Genomic DNA, 18,331 nt, shown 5'->3' on the forward strand with positions numbered 1-18,331 from the left:
GATCCCAAGCCTGTCCAACTTGGTGGGGAATGAACTGAAGAGAGTACTTTGCCCAGTTAGAGCTCTTAGGTACTATCTAAAAGGTCTTAACCTTTACAAGGACAATCAGAAGCCTTATAGTGTGCTATCAAGAAACCTTCTTTTCCAAGTTCTAAGAACTCAGTTTCTTACTATTCAGGCTTCTGATTAGAGAAACACATTCTCATCTGAAGGAAGAAGACCTTGCTTTGCTGAAGGTAAGGACACATGAAGTGGGAGCTGTGGCTACTTCAGTGGCCTTCAAACAGAGCCATTCTCTGCAGAGTGTTATGGATGCAACCTATTGGAGAAGCAAGTCAGTGTTCGCATCATTCTATCTCAAAGATGTCCAGTCTCTTTACGAGTACTGCTACACCCTGGGACCATTCGTAGCAACGAATGCAGTAGTAGGCGAGGGCTCAGCCACTACATTCCCATAATCCCATAACCTTTTAACCTTTCTCTTGAATACTTTTTATGGGTTGTACGGTCGGCTAAGAAGCCTTCCACATCCTTGTTGATTTGGCGGGTGGTCAATTCTTTCTTGAGAAGCGCCGAGGTTAAAGGTTGTGATGAGGTCCTTTAGTATGGGTTGCAGCCCTGTATACTTTAGCACCTTTGAGTTGATTCAGCCTTCCAAGAGGAACGCTGCGCTCAGTAAGGAAGACGATCTTATTAAAGGCAGAGTAACGGTTCAAGTCGACTTCCTTACCAGGTACTTATTATTTCATTGTTATTGTGGATAACTGATTATATGAAATACGGGATACTTAGCTATCCTTTAGTCTTGTACACTGGTTTTTCACCCACCCCCCTGGGTGTGAATCAGCTACATGATTATCGGGTAAGTTTAATATTGAAAAATGTTATTTTCATTAGTAAAATAAATTTTTGAATATACTTACCAGATAATCATGATTTAATTGACCCACCCTTCCTCCCCATAGAGAACCAGTGGACCGAGGAAAAAGTGAGGTGGCGTCAACAACAAGTACTGTAGTACCTGGCCACAGGTGGCGCTTGTGAGTACACCCCCTTCTAGTATAGTGATAGCTGGCGTATCCCTCCCGTAGAATTCTGTCGGGCAACGGAGTTGACAGCTACATGATTATCGGGTAAGTATATTCAAAAATTTATTTTACTAATGAAAATAACATTTTTTTTATTATTATTATTATTATTATTATTATTAGCTAAGCTACAATCCTAGTTTGGCAAGCAGGATGCTATGAGCTCATTAGCTCCAACAGGGAAAAGTAACCCAGTGAGGAAAGGAAGCAAGGAAATAAACTAACTACAAGAGAAGTAATGAATAATTAAAATGAAGTAAATACTTTAAGAACCATAACAGCATTGAAATATATCTTTCATATATAAACTATAAAAACTTAAAAAAAAGTGGTAGAGAAATAAGATAAAATAGAGTGCCTGAGTGTACTCTTAACCAAGAGATCTCTATCCCAAGACAGTGGAAGACCATGTTACAGAGGCTATGGCACTACCCAAGACTAGAGAACAATGATTTGATTTCAGTGTGTTCTCCCAGAAGAGCTGCTTACCATAGCTAAAAGAGTCTCATCTACCCTTATCAAGAGGAAAATAGTCACTGAACAATTATAATGCAGTAGTTAACTCCTTGAGCAAAGAAGAATTGTTTGGCAATCTCAGTGTTGTCAGGTGTTTGAGGACAGAGGAGAATGTGGAAAGAGTAGGCCAGACTATTCAGTGTATGTGTAGGTAGAAGAAAAATGAGCCTACCATAATCATCATGCATGTGATTTCCATGTGCTAACGGTCAGCATGCTACATTCCAGTATACCTGTGGTATATATAAACTTTCCATCACAGCTTGAGCAATCTCGGTTTGACCTCTTGCCCAGCCGTGTCACGAAGACACCTCTGACCGATCTCTCCCTTTATACGTGTGGGAGTGACAGCATGTGCTGGAAACATATTATCCAGCCGAGTGATGAGAACATCCATGACCAATCTCTCCTTGCTTACACATGGAAGTGACAGTTCACAACCGTACCGTATTGTCTCGGGAGAACGACCGTTGCGCATTTTCATCTCGTAAGCAAGGTGAGAGGTTACATATTGGCAACGTTACCTTCCCTATAAATTCATTTCGGTACGTGGTTCTCGTATTCTTCCGTGACTTCTGGGTCACAGAATGTTGGTTTCATGTGATCGGCAGGCAACCATGATTGTGAGCTATTTAGATCTTTAAACCACGTGATGGGTTTCCCTCTTGCTTTTCCAATCATGTTTTGTCTTCACTGGAGCATTCTGATTGTGTTCTCTCCCAGCAAGACAACACTCCATACAGTTATTTTTCCCTAATCGTTTCCCACGAGGTCTCCAAAAACCGTGATCGGGAACTCTGCAACTGTGATCGCTGGTCGTGATGGAGAAACATGCAAGCGGTAGCCATAATCGAGAACTATGCAAGCCGAAACTTGCTATTTCTTCAGGTGATGGTTACCTTCAAGTTGCTGGGATGCCACATCCTGCTCGCATGGTTGATATCAAGGTCCCTTCCCAAAGTAGGACAGGCATTCGATTGCTCTTTTCTGCCCATTGGCAGAAACAGTACGGTACTATGAACCTTCCCCTTGTGGTCAGGGTAGGCCGTATGCCCTAGCCTCATTTGCAAAGTAATATGATAGGTACTGGGAATGAACCTTCCCCAATTAGGCCAATCGTCACTCTGGGAAGGAGCTCACGTACCTGTTACTGTAATGTGCTCAGTTTCCACAAGAATGAGCACGTGTTAAATGTGCTCTGTTCTCAAGAGAGTTGTCACCCGCTCTAGCATCCGTTACTTGCGCTCCATTCACACGAGAACCAGCACATACGCTATATCCCGGTGTTCAGTTCTCCTGTGAACAAGCACCCTCACTAGCTGCCGGCTTTCAGTTCTCACAAGAAAGAGCACACTCATTAGCTCCTGGTTCTCAGTTCTCGTAATTATGGGCACACACTGTAATACCCAAGAGGTATAGTTAGAAGAAATAAAAATTATTGTAACAAAGGTTTTTCGAGAATCTATTTATCTTTTATCCTGTAATACTAGCATCCGCTACCATTGATCTCTTCTTATGAGGATGAGCACAGGCACTGCCAGTAGGAATAAAGAGTGCCACACTTCTTTTCCATTCATGGAGGTTCGACCTCTCTCTCGCTCTTCGGAGGATTGAAAAGCAGTGGGTGCCTTCATAATAGGAGGCAGGAGTTGCCGAGGCACAAGATGACTAACTGTATCAAGTCTCATGACACGTTGACCAATACCTCTGCGTGGGAGGAGTTTTTCTATGGCAAAACTTGACTCTGGAATGGGTTTAAAGGTTGCTCATGAATGGCAGTGGTAAGGGACAGTGACAGTGCTCTAGAGACTGACCATATATACATGTGATCAGCACCCTAACCTCCTCTCCATCAAGCTAGGATAAGGAAGGGCCAGGAAATGGCTGCTTATGACTCAGCAGGTAGGCATATAGGCTTCATGGCACCAGGTATGGGAGCTCACGCTCCTGCTACCTCCGCTAGGTCTCTCGTAAGACAGAACATGAGCATTATGGGTTAGAACATTGGCAAGATGCTTTGGTGTGTCTGTCTCCATTGTTTATCGATTAAGTGATGGCATTGATGATAAAGGGATCCGACACTCAACAGTAGAAGTCTTCCTAGACAGGTCTATTGGCTTCTGTAGTCAATTGTTCCGGGTGGAGGAGTCAATGAGTGTCTATTAGCTTTTGCAGTCAATTGTTCCTGGTTGAGAAGTCAACAAGAGTTTTGAGACAGGTTTTTGACCTCTTTCCTCTGAAGAAGTTTGTTCTACAAACTTTGTTCAAGATGGAGACGGCAAGCACAGTTCGTGCCGCTTTCTGGAGAGGGGACTTATTTACTGTTCATATGAAGGATGCATATTTTCAGATACCTATCCATCGATTGAGCAGGAAGTACCACTCCTTGATGGAGTGGTGTACCGTATCAATTGGTAAATAGAAATAACATAGAAAACAGAGAAACTATTCCTGTAATAGTAAAAATGAAAGAATATCAAGGTTGGAAATATACATCTATAAATACAATGACAACGTTTACTTTATATAAAAAATGTATACTCGATTTCAACTAGATTACAACTAGAAAAGTCACCCAGATGCTACAATGGGGAGTGAACCCCCAAGCACATGTCATCACACTATGCAGAAAAGAATAGTCCACATTTCCTTCTTATATGAGCACAAGGTTGCCTATATCTCTAAGGAATGGAAAAAAACATACACAACCCCTGTAGCCTGAAAGTCTTGGATTCTTTGGTTATTTTGATCGCCAAGAACTCTCCTCAAAACTCTCGGGTAGTGATATACTCTACTTTGAATTATTCTATATTTGTGAATTAGGTTATGCATGAGTGATGGGTTTATGGTTGTCATTTGAATTTACAGATCCTCAACTTACAAACACAAATCCAACTGAAATCTTATATCTCAGACATCCCTTTTACCCCCAGGCTATTTGGAAATTTCCAACCCTTAATCCCCAGGGGTTATTTTTTTCTAGCACATTTTGCAGTATTTTTTTTTAAATTGCTCTAACTGTTTTAATTTTTATCATAGAGAGGTCAGGTTGGTCTCATTTTCTTGGAAAATGCCTGAAGTTTCTCAAAAAAATTATCAAAAATATGCAAAAAAAAATTTAAATAGCAGTTTTTTGCAAGGACGTACCGGTACGTCCATGGGGATAAAGGGATGAGTTTTGTGAAACGTACCAGTACGTCCTTTGGGGGTAAAAGGGATATTGTATCAAAAGTTTATAATGAAATACTGTAATCAATACTATATTATTTAATAAAGTAAGCAAGACAACATTTTCAATAGGAAACAGGATTATTTGTTGACTTTTGCTGTTGAAAATCTTAGGCATGTGAGTGAGGTGAATCCTACCCTAGGCCACAATTTAACAAAATTCAACTTACAAACAGCTTCTTGGAACATAATAAGTTTTAAAGTTGAAGACATTTTGTATTCTATTAAACAAAATTGATTTTTCTTATTGTACAGCACCCCTAGTAATGGTTGTTTCAGAGCCTATTTCCCGACATACAAAAGAAAAAAAAAGTTTGGCAGGTGTTCCACTGTGGCACATATGGTTTTGGCAACTGCCTTACACCTGTTTATTAATCGAAAGACTGTTGTAGTCTTTCTGGACAATTGGTCATTATGAGTGAGAGCTGTAGTTTAATGGTGGGTTTTTTGTTGAAAATAATCAATTTGATTTTAGAGAATGTTGAACTTTACATCTTGACAATTTGTGTGAATTTGTTTATTTTACTTACGTTAAACCTTTCTCTACAGTCGGGGTCAGACATGAGTGCCACTACCAAGAGTGTACGGTCGTCAGGAGCAGTCCACAGATCATTCCGCTTGGCTAGATTATTTTTTTACGCTGTCCTATTTTCGCTCACCACGCTCATCATACTAGGTAAGTGATGCTTTATGTTTTTATATTGGATTAAGATGTTACAGGTTGTCTTACAAATTGTATTATTATTATTATTATTATTACTACTACTATCCAAGCTACAACCCTAGTTGGAAAAGCAAGATGCTATAAGCCCAGGGGCTCCAACAGGGAAAAATAGCCCAGTGAGGAAAGGAAATAAGGAAATAAATAAATGAAGAGAACAAATTAACAATAAATCATTCTAAAATAAGTAACAACGTCAAAACAGACATGTCATATATAAACTATTAACAACATCAAAAACAAATATGTCATAAATAAACTATAAAAAGACTCATAGAAAGTATTTAAGCTTGAATGTGTTTACACAATGGAGATCTAGCATTAAGGCAGTTCAAACATCTCATTGTACTGTACATTGTAAAAGGTTTTGGCACGAAACAGTACAATTGAAATTGTATTTGTTTCTTTCGGAATGTAGGTACAGCAACTGTTGATGTACGATTGATCAGTAAACTATAGAATACTTATAAGATTGTGAGCATTCCCTCCTGAGCTCTACCCTTAAACCAACTAATCGCTTTTAAAATGTTTGCAAATTTTCTTTCTGAATCGCACGCTATTCCTGAGGTTTAAAACTGTAGAAATATTGTAGAAAATTACCCTGAAAGTGGCGTGTATATGATTTGTTGACTTCTGATCTTATATGATGATATGCAGTAGCTCGTTATTGTTTACTATTTTACATTATACTGAGAGAGAGAGAGAAAGAAAGCTCTGCTAAAGAAAATGTAATGTATACTTGGGTAAAAGAAATATGCGCAGACTATAAATGTCAGTTGTCAGTTATAACTAGAACACCATCAAATGAGAGAGAGAGAGAGAGAGAGAATTATTTGAGTTTAGAAGAATTTTTCGCTAAAATTGTCGTCCTCGGCATCCTTCCTCGTTTGGTTGGGCGTACCTTAGGGGTCATTGTGGGCTCTGCAATCTCTTTGCTAGAAATTGAATGTTAAGCAAAACCTATCAACTTAATCAGGTACCTACAATCAATCTTATTTGAAGTAAAGAAAACTGAAAAGATTGGAATTTATGAAGACTTCTCCCAATTTAAAAAAATATCTAGTCGGGGTTTTAGCGAGTTGAAGTAAATTCAGCTTACCCATCTAGAATACTGTCTTGTAACCTCCTTTGCTTCATGTAAAGTCTGTTTTTAAATATTAAACTTAGCCGGTGAATATATAATAGCTGACGTCTCGGACGGCTCGACAGAAACACAAAAACTCGCGAGCGATCGCCATGAAGGTTGCGGGTGTGCCCACCAGCGCCGACTATCGGCCAGATACCGCATATACATGTAAACAGCCTCAGTTCTTCTCTGTCGGTCTTGTCGACAAGTTGATTCCGCTCGCTGTTGACCTGGAGTTTTCGTCATTCTTGGTGAAGTACTTCTTTTTGGTTTTGAGCTTTCGCAGTGACAGGTGTTTTTCTCTTCAATTAAAACTCTTGAACCCTTTTTTGGATAGCGTTTATTGTTGATGACTTTGGATTGTTTTTGGATTTTCTTTGACTTTTCAAAATGGCTGACCCTTCTCCTATCCCTGGACCTAAATTTCGTAAATGTAATGCTAGGGATTGTAACAAACGTCTTCCCAAGGCCTCTCTCGACCCACATACCGTGTGTTCTAATTGCCGGGGTAAAACCTGCCAATTAGGAGATCGGTGTGATGAGTGCGTGGTACTTTCGGAATTCGACTGGCTAGAGTTTGATAAATATTCTCGTAAGCTTGAGAGAGATAGGGTGAGGAGAAGTTCCTCTAGGTTGTTGGATTTTTCCTCCTCCCATGCCCCTGATCCTAATCCTTCCCCTGTAGTAGTTGTTCCTGAACCCTCTACTAGCACTCATGAACCATCCATGCGGGATATGTTGCTTGCCATTCAAGCTTTGGGGGAGAGAGTTGAGTCGTTAGCATCGGACCGTAATCAACTCATGGCGGATGTGAATGTGTTAAAGTGTCAGAGTGCCACATTAGAAAATCGTGGGGATAAAGTGATTAGTGCGCAAAGTGTTTTTAGTGTTGCGACCGAGGGTTCGTCTGTTCGTGCTTGTCGTTCACCTAGTCCGAGACCTCTTTCAGGCTCCCCTGCACCAGGGAGAAGTAATGTCGTAGGACTTAAGGGGACGAGAGGCTTTAACCAACGAACAGACGTTCCCTCTGCGGTATCGGGCGTGTCTCGTCAAGATCGCCCCTACCATAAGACGAGCGAGGCTGTTTTCTCCTCGTCATCCGAAGGCTTCTCGCAAAAGAAACCTTGGAGCAAAGTTTCTAGACCCTTAAAGCGGAAGTCAGTCCCTTCAGGACAGGTCCAGCGTCCTGGCTGTAGCCATTGGGACAGCTCTGACCCTTTGCAGTTGTCGGAAGACTGTTCTCCGATTAAGCGTAAGCGTAACACGGGCTCCGAGAGTCTCAGTAAGAGCAATGTTTTGCCGTCACAGACGTTACCATCGTCTCGGCCCGTACCGACTCCCGTTGATCCTAAATGGGTTGTCCTGCAGGATATGCAGAATAAGCTTGCCTCCCTTATGGAGGAGTATACTGTTGAGCAGGTTCACGATGATCCTCGCCGTTACGCTGATCGAGACTCTGGCCGTCAGCCGCCCAAACGAGCCTTTACTCGTCCTTTTGACGTTACGAAGCGTGATGTCGGTAGTTTGTCATGACAGTCACGTGACTTGGAGCCTCACTCGATGCAGTCCCGTGTTGACTTTCAGACGCTGCCGCAGTCTCGTGTTGACGTTCAGCCGCTGCCGCAGTCTCGTGTTGACGTTCAGGACGTTCACCAACCAGCTCAGTTGCCTTGTTTTGACGTTGAGCGTCAAGCACCGCAGTCAAGGGTTGTTTTGACTGCTCAGTTTAGGCAGTCAAGGCAGTCTCGACTTGACGTCGAGCGTCCATCAGCTCCTGTTGTTGTTGCTGGTCAGTCCTTTCAGCAGCGACTTGACGTAGCCTCGACTGCTACTGCTGCTCCTTTGCGTGTGGACTTTGCTTGTCAAGCGTTGCCACCGCGGCAGGTCTCTCCCTTTCTTGAGACTCATCAATTGTCGGACGAGGTTCCTTCAGATGAGGATGTTGCTGATCCTCCGCCTACTGATATTCCTTTGGATGTTTTATCAGACCTAGAAGAGCCTAAGGCTGCTCAACCTTCGATGGACTTTAAGAAAATCATGATGATTTTTAAGGATCTTTTCCCAGACCATTTTGTTACTTCCGCTCCTCGTTCGCCTCCGTCAGAGTTTGCGCTAGGCTTAGCTGCTGCGAAGCCTTCTTTTACTAAGCTAGTGCTCTCGCGCTCTTCTAAGAGGGCTTTACGCTTGCTGGGCGACTGGTTGGTTACCAGGAGGAGTTTGGGGAAGACGTCCTTTGCCTTCCCTCCTTTTAAACTAGCTTCTAGAGCGAGCGTCTGGTATGACACGGGAGAAGTTCTCGGCTTGGGAGTCCCTGCCTCTGCCCATGGTGACTTCTCAAGCCTCGTAGACTCTCCCCGTCGCCTAGCCATGAGACGCTCTAAAGTTTGTTGGTCCGCCTCGGACCTTGACCATCTCCTTAAAGGGGTTTTCAAGGCCTTCGAAGTTTTCAACTTTTTAGATTGGTCTCTAGGAGCATTAAGCAGGAAGATCTCGTCTGCCGACCAGGATGTTTCCGTACTTATTATGTCTTGTATGGACAAAGCCATCCGCGATGGCTCTAATGAGCTCGCCGCCACCTTTACGTCTGGAGTCCTGAAGAAGAGGGAAACTCTTTGCTCATTCCTTTCAGCAGGAGTTACTCCCTGTCAGAGGTCGGAGCTTCTCTTTGCCCCCTTATCAGCTGCCTTGTTTCCTCAACAGCTGATCAAGGACATTGCGGCTTCACTTGTGCAGAAGGATACACACGACCTGATGGGTACTTCTGCTCGCAAGGGAGCTCCTTCGTCGTCTTATGTCGTGAGGCCCAAGGTCGATACCCCAGCGACTAGATTTATCCCGCCCTTTCGTGGCAGAGCCCCCAGCAGGGGAGGCGCTCGTGGCGACGGAAAGAGAGGCAAGAGGAGAGGATCCAAGTCCTCCCGTGGCAGAGTCTGACTGCCCACGTCCTCAGACAGCGGTAGGGGCCAGACTGAACAGCTTCTGGCAGGCCTGGGAGAAGAGGGGTGCAGACCAAGAGTCTGTGTTGTTGCTCAAGGAGGGGTACAAAATACCTTTTGTACGCAGACCTCCTCTAGTAACAGTTCCTCTAGACCTCTCTCCCAGGTATCGAGAGGAGTCAAGAAGACAAGCTCTACAACAGCAGGTGTCTCTGTTACTAGAGAAGGGAGCGGTGGTGAAAGTCTCGGACCTTCAATCACCGGGATTCTACAACCGTCTCTTCCTAGTCCCAAAACATACAGGAGGTTGGAGGCCAGTGCTGGACGTCAGTGCGCTCAACGTTTTTGTTATAAAAACAAAATTTACGATGGAGACCACGAAGTCCGTCCTAGCAGCGGTCAGAGAGGGAGACTGGATGGTCTCTCTCGACCTGCAGGATGCGTACTTCCACATTCCTATTCACCCAGATTCTCAACCGTATCTGAGGTTTGTTTACAGGAATGTGGTGTACCAGTTTCGAGCACTGTGCTTCGGGCTCAGCCCTGCTCCTCTCGTGTTTACGAGGCTCATGAGGAATGTGGCAAAATTCCTTCATTTATCGGGAATTCGAGCCTCCCTGTACTTGGACGACTGGCTTCTCAGAGCATCGTCCCGTCATCGCTGTCTGCAGGACCTTCACTGGACGTTGGGTCTGGCAAAGGAGTTGGGACTGTTGGTGAACTTAGAAAAGTCTCAACTGAATCCATCCCAGACTATTCTCTATTTGGGGATGGAGATTCGCAGTCTAGTTTTTCGGGCTTTTCCGTCTGCCACCCGGATAGAGCAAGCCCTGCTCAAAGTCCGCCTTATGCTGAAAAAAGACCGTTGCTCAGTAAGAAGTTGGATGAGCCTCTTAGGGACTCTGTCATCCCTGGAGCAATGTGTCTCACTAGGGAGACTTCACCTTCGTCCTCTCTAGTTCCATCTAGACTCACACTGGAACAAGAGCAAGACTTTGGAAGCTGTGTCAATCCCGGTCTCCGAGCCAGTAAAAGCATGCCTGAACTGGTGGGACAGCAACATAAGTCTGAGAGAGGGTCTGTCCTTGGCAGTCAAGAACCCAAACCACGTGTTGTTCTCAGACGCGTCGGATTTGGGTTGGGGAGCGACTCTGGACGGTCGGGAATGTTCGGGTCTTTGGACGTCGGATCAGAAGAGCATGCACATCAACGGCAAGGAGTTGTTAGCGGTTCACTTGGCCTTGATGAGTTTCGAGAGCATTCTTCGAAACAAGGTGGTAGAAGTCAATTCAGACAACACCACAGCATTGGCGTACATCTCCAAGCAAGGAGGCACTCACTCCCACACACTGTTCGTCATCGCAAGGGACCTCCTCTTCTGGTCAAAAAATCGAGGCATCTCCCTGTTGACAAGATTCATCCAGGGGGACTTGAACGTCTTGGCAGACAGAGGTCAGGTGATCCCCACGGAATGGACCCTCCACAAGGACGTGTGCAAGAGTCTTTGGGTGACTTGGGGTCAACCCTCCATAGACCTCTTTGCCACCTCGTTGACCAAAAGGCTCCCGACCTATTGCTCTCCAGTCCCAGATCCAGAGGCGACTCACATAGATGCGTTTCTACTGGACTGGTCTCACCTGGACGCGTACGCATTCCCACCGTTCAAGATCATCAACAAGGTACTGCAGAAGTTCGCCTCTCACGAAGGGACAAGGTTGACGTTGGTTGCTCCCCTCTGGCCCGCGAGAGAGTGGTTCACAGAGGTACTTATATGGCTGGTAGACGTCCCAAGGAGTCTTCCTTTAAGGATGGATCTCTTACGGCAGCCCCACGTAAGGGATCTTCATCAAAGCCTCCCCGCGCTTCGTCTGACTGCCTTCAGACTATCGAAAGACTCTCAAGAGCTCGAGGTTTTTCGAAGGAGGCAGCCAGAGCGATTGCGAGAGCTAGGAGAGCTTCTACCATCAAGGTATACCAGTCGAAGTGGGAAGTCTTTAGAGACTGGTGCAAGTCATCATCCATTTCCTCTTCCAGTACCTCTGTAGCCCAAATTGCAGACTTTCTCCTACATCTGAGAAATGTTCGCTCCCTCTCAGCGCCCACTATTAAGGGCTACAGAAGCATGTTGGCTTCTGTGTTCAGACATAGAGGCTTAGATCTGTCCAATAATAAAGATCTCCAAGATCTCCTTAAGTCCTTCGAGACCTCTAAGGAGCGTCGTATGGCAACTCCTGGAAGGAACTTAGACGTGGTCCTAAGGTTCCTAATGTCCGACAGGTTTGAGCCATTACATTCAGCCTCCCTGAAGGATCTCACCCTCAAGACGCTTTTCTTAGTGTGCTTGGCTTCGGCTAAAAGGGTCAGTGAGATCCATGCCTTCAGTAGGAACATCGGCTTTTCTACAGATAAAGCCACATGTTCACTTCAGCTTGGTTTCTTGGCCAAAAATGAACTGCCTTCTCGTCCTTGGCCTAAGTCGTTTGATATACCTTGCCTGTCAGAGATCGTAGGCAACGAGCTTGAAAGAGTACTGTGTCCAGTCAGAGCTCTTAAGTTTTATTTAGCTCGTACAAAATCCTTACGAGGTGGATCTGAGGCCTTGTGGTGCTCAGTTAAAAAGCCATCATTGCCTATGTCTAAAAATGCTTTATCGTATTTTATTAGATTTTTAATCCGAGAGGCTCATTCTCACTTGAGTGAAAAAGATCGTTGCTTGCTTAAGGTCAAGACGCACGAAGTAAGAGCTATAGCAACTTCCGTGGCCTTTAAGCAAAACAGATCTCTAAGAAGTATTATGGACGCGACCTTTTGGAGGAGCAAGTCGGTGTTCGCTTCATTTTACTTAAAAGACGTCCAGACTCTTTATGAGGACTGCTACACACTGGGTCCATTCGTTGCAGCGAGTGCAGTAGTGGGTGAGGGTTCTACCACTACATTCCCTTAATTCCAATATCCTTTTAATCTTCTCTTGAAATGTTTTTAATTTTGTTTTGGGTTGTACGGAAGGCTAAGAAGCCTTTCGCATCCTTTTTGATTTGGCGGGTGGTCAAATGTCATTTCTTGAGAGCGCCCAGATTAAGGGTTTTGATGAGGTCCTGTTGTATGGGTTGTCGCCCTGGATACTTCAGCTCCTGGGAGTCTTTCAGCATCCTGAGAGGATGGCTGGGCTTCGTGAGGAAAGCGGACTAACAAGGCAGAGTAATCGTCAGAGTCAGCTTCCTTACCAGGTACCTATATTTATTTGGGTTTTGTTATGATATAACTGTCAAAAACTCTAAGCATATACGCCTATATTGTATTAATACTGGTCTCTACCCACCACCATGGGTGTGAATCAGCTATTATATATTCACCGGCTAAGTTTAATATTTAAAAATGATATTTTGATTATAAAATAAATTTTTGAATATACTTACCCGGTGAATATATAAATTATAGGCCCTCCCTTCCTCCCCGATAGAGACCCAGCGGAATGAGAAGAACTGAGGCTGTTTACATGTATATGCGGTATCTGGCTGATAGTCGGCGCTGGTGGGCACACCCGCAACCTTCATGGCGATCGCTCGCGAGTTTTTGTGTTTCTGTCGAGCTGTCCGAGACGTCAGCTATTATATATTCACCGGGTAAGTATATTCAAAAATTTATTTTATAATCAAAATATCATTTTTTCTGGAATACCAAAGGAATTGGTTTGTATTTCACAAAAAAATTAAATTTTTCCAAAAGGTTTCTTATTTTCTTTAATACATAGATTTTTTTTTTTTTCACTTGAATAAGGATATAGCATGTTGAAAAATGTGTGGTAATAAGGACTTCCAGCCAGCAATAAATGGGTCTCCTTGTCAAGTACGATAATATATATTCGTGTAGGGGTAAATCACAAAAACTAAAAGTAATTTGTATTTTTCCCTAAGTATACAAACCTTAGTCCTTTAATTTCCCACATTCTCCTTCCCTCCAAAAGCCCCCTCCCCCACTAACTACCGGCTACTGCCAACAATTCGTTACTGTATAAGGTTTTAAGTGCCAAGTTCCAATTGCACTGGAATTAATTTCCTATTAAAGGACTCTGGTCTGTATAGTTAGGAAAAAAGTTGCCGGTGCTAAGGAGGAATGAGGGAGAGAGGGTGGGGAGGGGTAGGGTGAGGGGAGGATAGTCGTAGTAGGAGGCAGCAGTCTGGTGTAGATCGGCACCTCGTAGTTCTGGGGGATGTTGAAGAAGGAGAGGTCTAACTGGTGAGGGACCTATGGTCGTGGTTCTAACACGCCCCAGTTATTATACCGACACCTATTAGAGTGAGCGAGCTGTTTTTATTCCTGGCATTCCGTGCATCCTTTTTTCTCTGGTATATTTAGCAATATTTATGCCTTAGAAATGGTGCTGAAAGGAGCATTTCAGGGAGCGATACAGGTCGAGCCCAGAAATAGATTTTTCCTTCGTCAAAATCACTTTTTTAAATTTGTGCTATTGATGAACTGTAGCTATTGGTGAACCGAAAATGTGAATGGGAAAGTGAAAATTAAAATAGAATGAGAGTATGGTTGAAGATTCAGGTGAATGCAGTTAATATCTAGAGGAAATTATTATTATTTTTTTTTTTTTTGTGCTAAAAATATTATAGTAGGTGTGGTTGTCGAAAATTAGTTAAGCCTTGTAATAGACTTCAGTCCTGGTTGTGGATTTTATGAAAGAATGATCTAAGTGGTAAATCCTCAGGGCTGTGGTAGCATGAGGAGCAGAGTTATTTTACAATTCTAAACTGATATATTATCATATAATGCAGGATATTGAAAACGATAACATAGCTATAGCCAAAGAACGTATGAATATTGTAGAGAAATTATGACAATGCTAACAGTACAAATTATTACTCTCCACTGGGCCATTTGGAACTATTTTATCAGATCTGTTGAGATTGGACGTAACTTTCTTAAGCAACATCATTATACGTAGGTATCTTATCATCATCATCTCCTATGCCTATTGACGCAAAGGGCCTCTGTTAGATTTCCCCAGTCGTCTCTATCTTGAGCTTTTAAATCTATACTATGCCATTCATCATCTCCTACCTCACGCTTCATAGGCCTGGGTCTTCCAACTCTTCTAGTACCTTGTGGAACCCTGTTGAAAGTTTGGTGAACTAATCTCTTTTTTTTGGAGTGCGAAAAGCATGCCCAAACCATCTCCATCTACCCCTCACCATGATATCTCAAGAACAAATAATTATCGTAAATGTTTTGCCTTCTTTAACCACAGTTACGTTGAATAATACATGGCCCTTGAAGAGTATCGGGCACAGCACAAACTCTCTGGACCGCGTCTCTGTGGCCCTCGGAGTGCAAGAACGTGTTTACGCGGTTATCATCGATGCTGGTTCAACTGGTTCAAGGGTTCTAGCATTTACATTCTTCAAAAGTTTAGCAGGTATGTCCTCCTGCATTGCATAAGTGTACAATATAGACCATTTTTTAGGTATGATATAATAATGTTATGCATTTTATTTTTAATGTAGTTATACATAATGACATATTGTTCTACAGTATTTGCAATCAATAGATGATAATACATTAGTGCTTTAAAATTCACATTGTGTGTGGTTGATAAGCTTTTTGTATATACTGTACAGTACATGAAATTAAACATGAACATTTTATTTCAAAACTCATGAACTCATCAGACTGTAAATATTGAAAATTAGATTTTTGTTATGCTAGGGAAGTGTTTAATTTTCTATTTTCCATTTTTTTTTTTTATTATATGTGCAAATGTTCTTCTTAATATCGTATTGGTGTTTGTGATGTCCTGTATCCTTTTTATAAACATAGTATGTACTCTACTTCTTTTATAATTTCATAGATAAAGACTATGTAAAAGAGCTCCTACATAATCCATGGTTACTTATTTTTGTAATTGCCATATTTCATCCCATCAATAATTGATCCTTCATAAAAGAAAATCTATTCACTCTACTGTATCTTAAACTCTGCATTGAGAGTGAAGGCTTATAGCATTGAAATTTCGGTAGCAACGAATTTAATATCAGCTCATCTCTGATCACAAATGTATTAGTAAAATGTAAAAGAGAAGCTTATTGTTTGGTAATATACTAAGTGATGAGCAAGTGCAGATCAAAGATATTAAGGGTAATTTTTTTTCTTTTTCCAACAAAAGTTTAATAGTATAGAAGTTTAGGCTTTTCAATTTAGATACATGATGATTATTTAGTACTTTTTTTTTGTAATATTTTGTTTTAGTAGCATCTTGTGGAACTTATGCTGGTTTCTTTAATAAAAGATGAATGGTATAATATTCAATGTAAAATAATGCAAAAAATTTTGAAATTTTTTTTTTATAATGGAGAACAAAGTTTCATACTTTTACGGCAAGTTTTTTTGCTATGTATTTTTTTGTGTTTTAACTAATGCTGTATTGAAATTTATATGAGGATGCAAATTGAAATAAAGTTTTCAAGTCAAGAATAACAATGTTAAACCAGCGGCTTTTAGAATCTTAGTTTGTTGTTGAGGGATACTAAATAAACGCTTGGTCTTTTAAATGCATAATTGGGTCAACAAATTTATTTATACCCGCTACAAGTTTTACAAATCGGCCTTAAAGATTGGGCATAATATACCTAGGGTGCTTTGCATGCTTTGATAGTTACACCTTAAGAAATATAATTTCTACCAGTGTATATACACGTATTATTATGCTAATTTGGTTAATTTTTTTTTGCCTGCAAACATCTGTTGTCTGCTAAAAAGTCATACTAATGCCATCTGCCAGCTTAGTGCCTTTGTAGGATTCTAAAAAGGGAAAAATAATGCATTCTAATTCTTAGACATTCCTAAAAACCATAATGTCCTATACCACGTCTTGAACAATCTTTAGGAAAGTTAGTACCCACTGTAATTGCGTCCCGTCAAGATATGGTTGTAAAACATTAACCCTTTTACCCCCAAAGGACGTACCGGTACGTTTCACAAAACCCATCCCTTTACCCCCATGGACGTACCGGTACGCCCATGCAAAAAAATGCTATAAATTTTTTTTTTCATGTTTTTGATAATTTTTTGAAAAAATTCAGGCATTTTGCAAGAGAATGAGACCAATCTGATCTCTTTAGGACAAAAATTAAGGCTGTTAGAGCAATTTAAAAAAAATATACTGCAAAATGTGCTGGAAAAAAAATAACCCCTTGGGGTTAAGGGTTGGAAATTTCCAAAGAGCCTGGGGGTAAAAGGGTTAATGCCCCGAGAACTTAATTCACTATGATTGATTGATTATCAGTTATCTGGCATCCTGACATCTAAGGTCATTGACGCCGATAATTTTAGTATGGAGGTTAGCTATTTATAGCAAAGGTCACAGTCTCCTAACTTTGGTGTTTTCTGAAAAGGCTTCATTAGTTGAGTATTATTATTACTGTATTATTATTATTATTATTATTATGATTATTATTATTATTATTATTATTATTATTATTATTATTACTAGCCAAGCTACAACCATAGTTGGAAAAGCAAGATGCTATAAGCCCAAGGGCTCCAACAGGGAAAAATAGCCCAGTGAGGAAAGGAAATAAGGAAATAAATAAATGATGAGAATAAATTAACAATATATCATTCTAAAAACAGTAACAGCGTCAAAACAGATATGTCCTATATAAACTATTAACAACGTCAAAATCAGATATGTCATATATAAACAATAAAAAGACTCATGTCAGCCTGGTCAACATAAAAGCATTTGCTCCAACTTTGAACTTTTGAAGTTCTACTGATTCAACTACCCAATTAGGAAGATCATTCCACAACTTAGTAACAGCTGGAATAAAACTTCTAGAATACTGTGTAGTATTGAGCCTCATGATGGAGAAGCCCTGGCTATTAGAATTAACTGCCAATGTAAAAGTTGTAAATGTACAGTCTATTGAATTAGACCTTTATTGCAGGTTTGCTTCAGAATAATAAGAAAAAGAATAGAGATAAGAGATTTTTATCTTTTATGCATGTGTAGAGTTTGCCTTAATGCCAAGATTGACTGAAATATCTTAGATTTTTATAGAAAGACTTTTAATGACTGTTCAAGAATGTTAGTGAACAGACAGATAGACAAATTATATAAAAACTAGTCCATCTACTTCACTGGTAGACAAATGATAAGTGAAGCTAATGAAAATACTCTCACTCTATAATTAAAATGCAAATTCATAAGGTGGTACGTTGAATATTCAGTCTGTGTTTACTCCTTACGTATGGAGATTAACATACCGGAGTACATTCCAGAGATAGTGTTTGCCTATACAAAGTTTGATAGAGCTTTTGTTAAACAAAATGAGGTTATGAAAGTAAGATGCCATTTTCTCTAGAAATCAAAGTATTTAATCAGATGGTCCTACCTGTAATATCAGAAACTTGGAGCCTTACATTTGAAAGTAGGGTAACTTAAGACTGGTGTGGAGTTAACTTTAGTTTACTTTACAATTTTTAATAGGATTTCATATCTACAGTTTTGTAAAGATTTTCATAATTACATTTTCAGTCGTAATGCTTGCCATTAATTGTAGGCTAACCTAACAAGTTTATTTTGTTACCTCCGCCAACGAAGTTGGAAGGACGTTATGTTTTCGCCCCTGTTGGTGTGTTTGTTTGTGAACAGCTTCCTGTTCACAATTTTAATCGTAGAGTAATGAAACTTGCAGGGATTAACCAT

At 41.2% G+C, this 18,331-nt stretch overlaps 1 protein-coding gene across 3 annotated transcripts in view; it reads left to right on the forward strand.

Moving 5' to 3' along the window:
- Positions 1-18,331, forward strand: part of LOC137655626 (ectonucleoside triphosphate diphosphohydrolase 5-like) — an 89,210-nt gene that overhangs the window by 15,798 nt on the left and 55,081 nt on the right. For all 3 annotated transcript variants that reach the window (XM_068389542.1, XM_068389539.1, XM_068389540.1), the window contains exons 2-3: positions 5,382-5,508; positions 14,873-15,040. In XM_068389542.1, the coding sequence (XP_068245643.1) occupies positions 5,382-5,508; positions 14,873-15,040 (295 nt within the window). The remainder of the gene's footprint in view (positions 1-5,381; positions 5,509-14,872; positions 15,041-18,331) is intronic.

This window comes from Palaemon carinicauda, chromosome 16 (genome assembly GCF_036898095.1).
Source record: "Palaemon carinicauda isolate YSFRI2023 chromosome 16, ASM3689809v2, whole genome shotgun sequence".
In the NCBI taxonomy this organism is placed as follows: domain Eukaryota; kingdom Metazoa; phylum Arthropoda; class Malacostraca; order Decapoda; family Palaemonidae; genus Palaemon; species Palaemon carinicauda.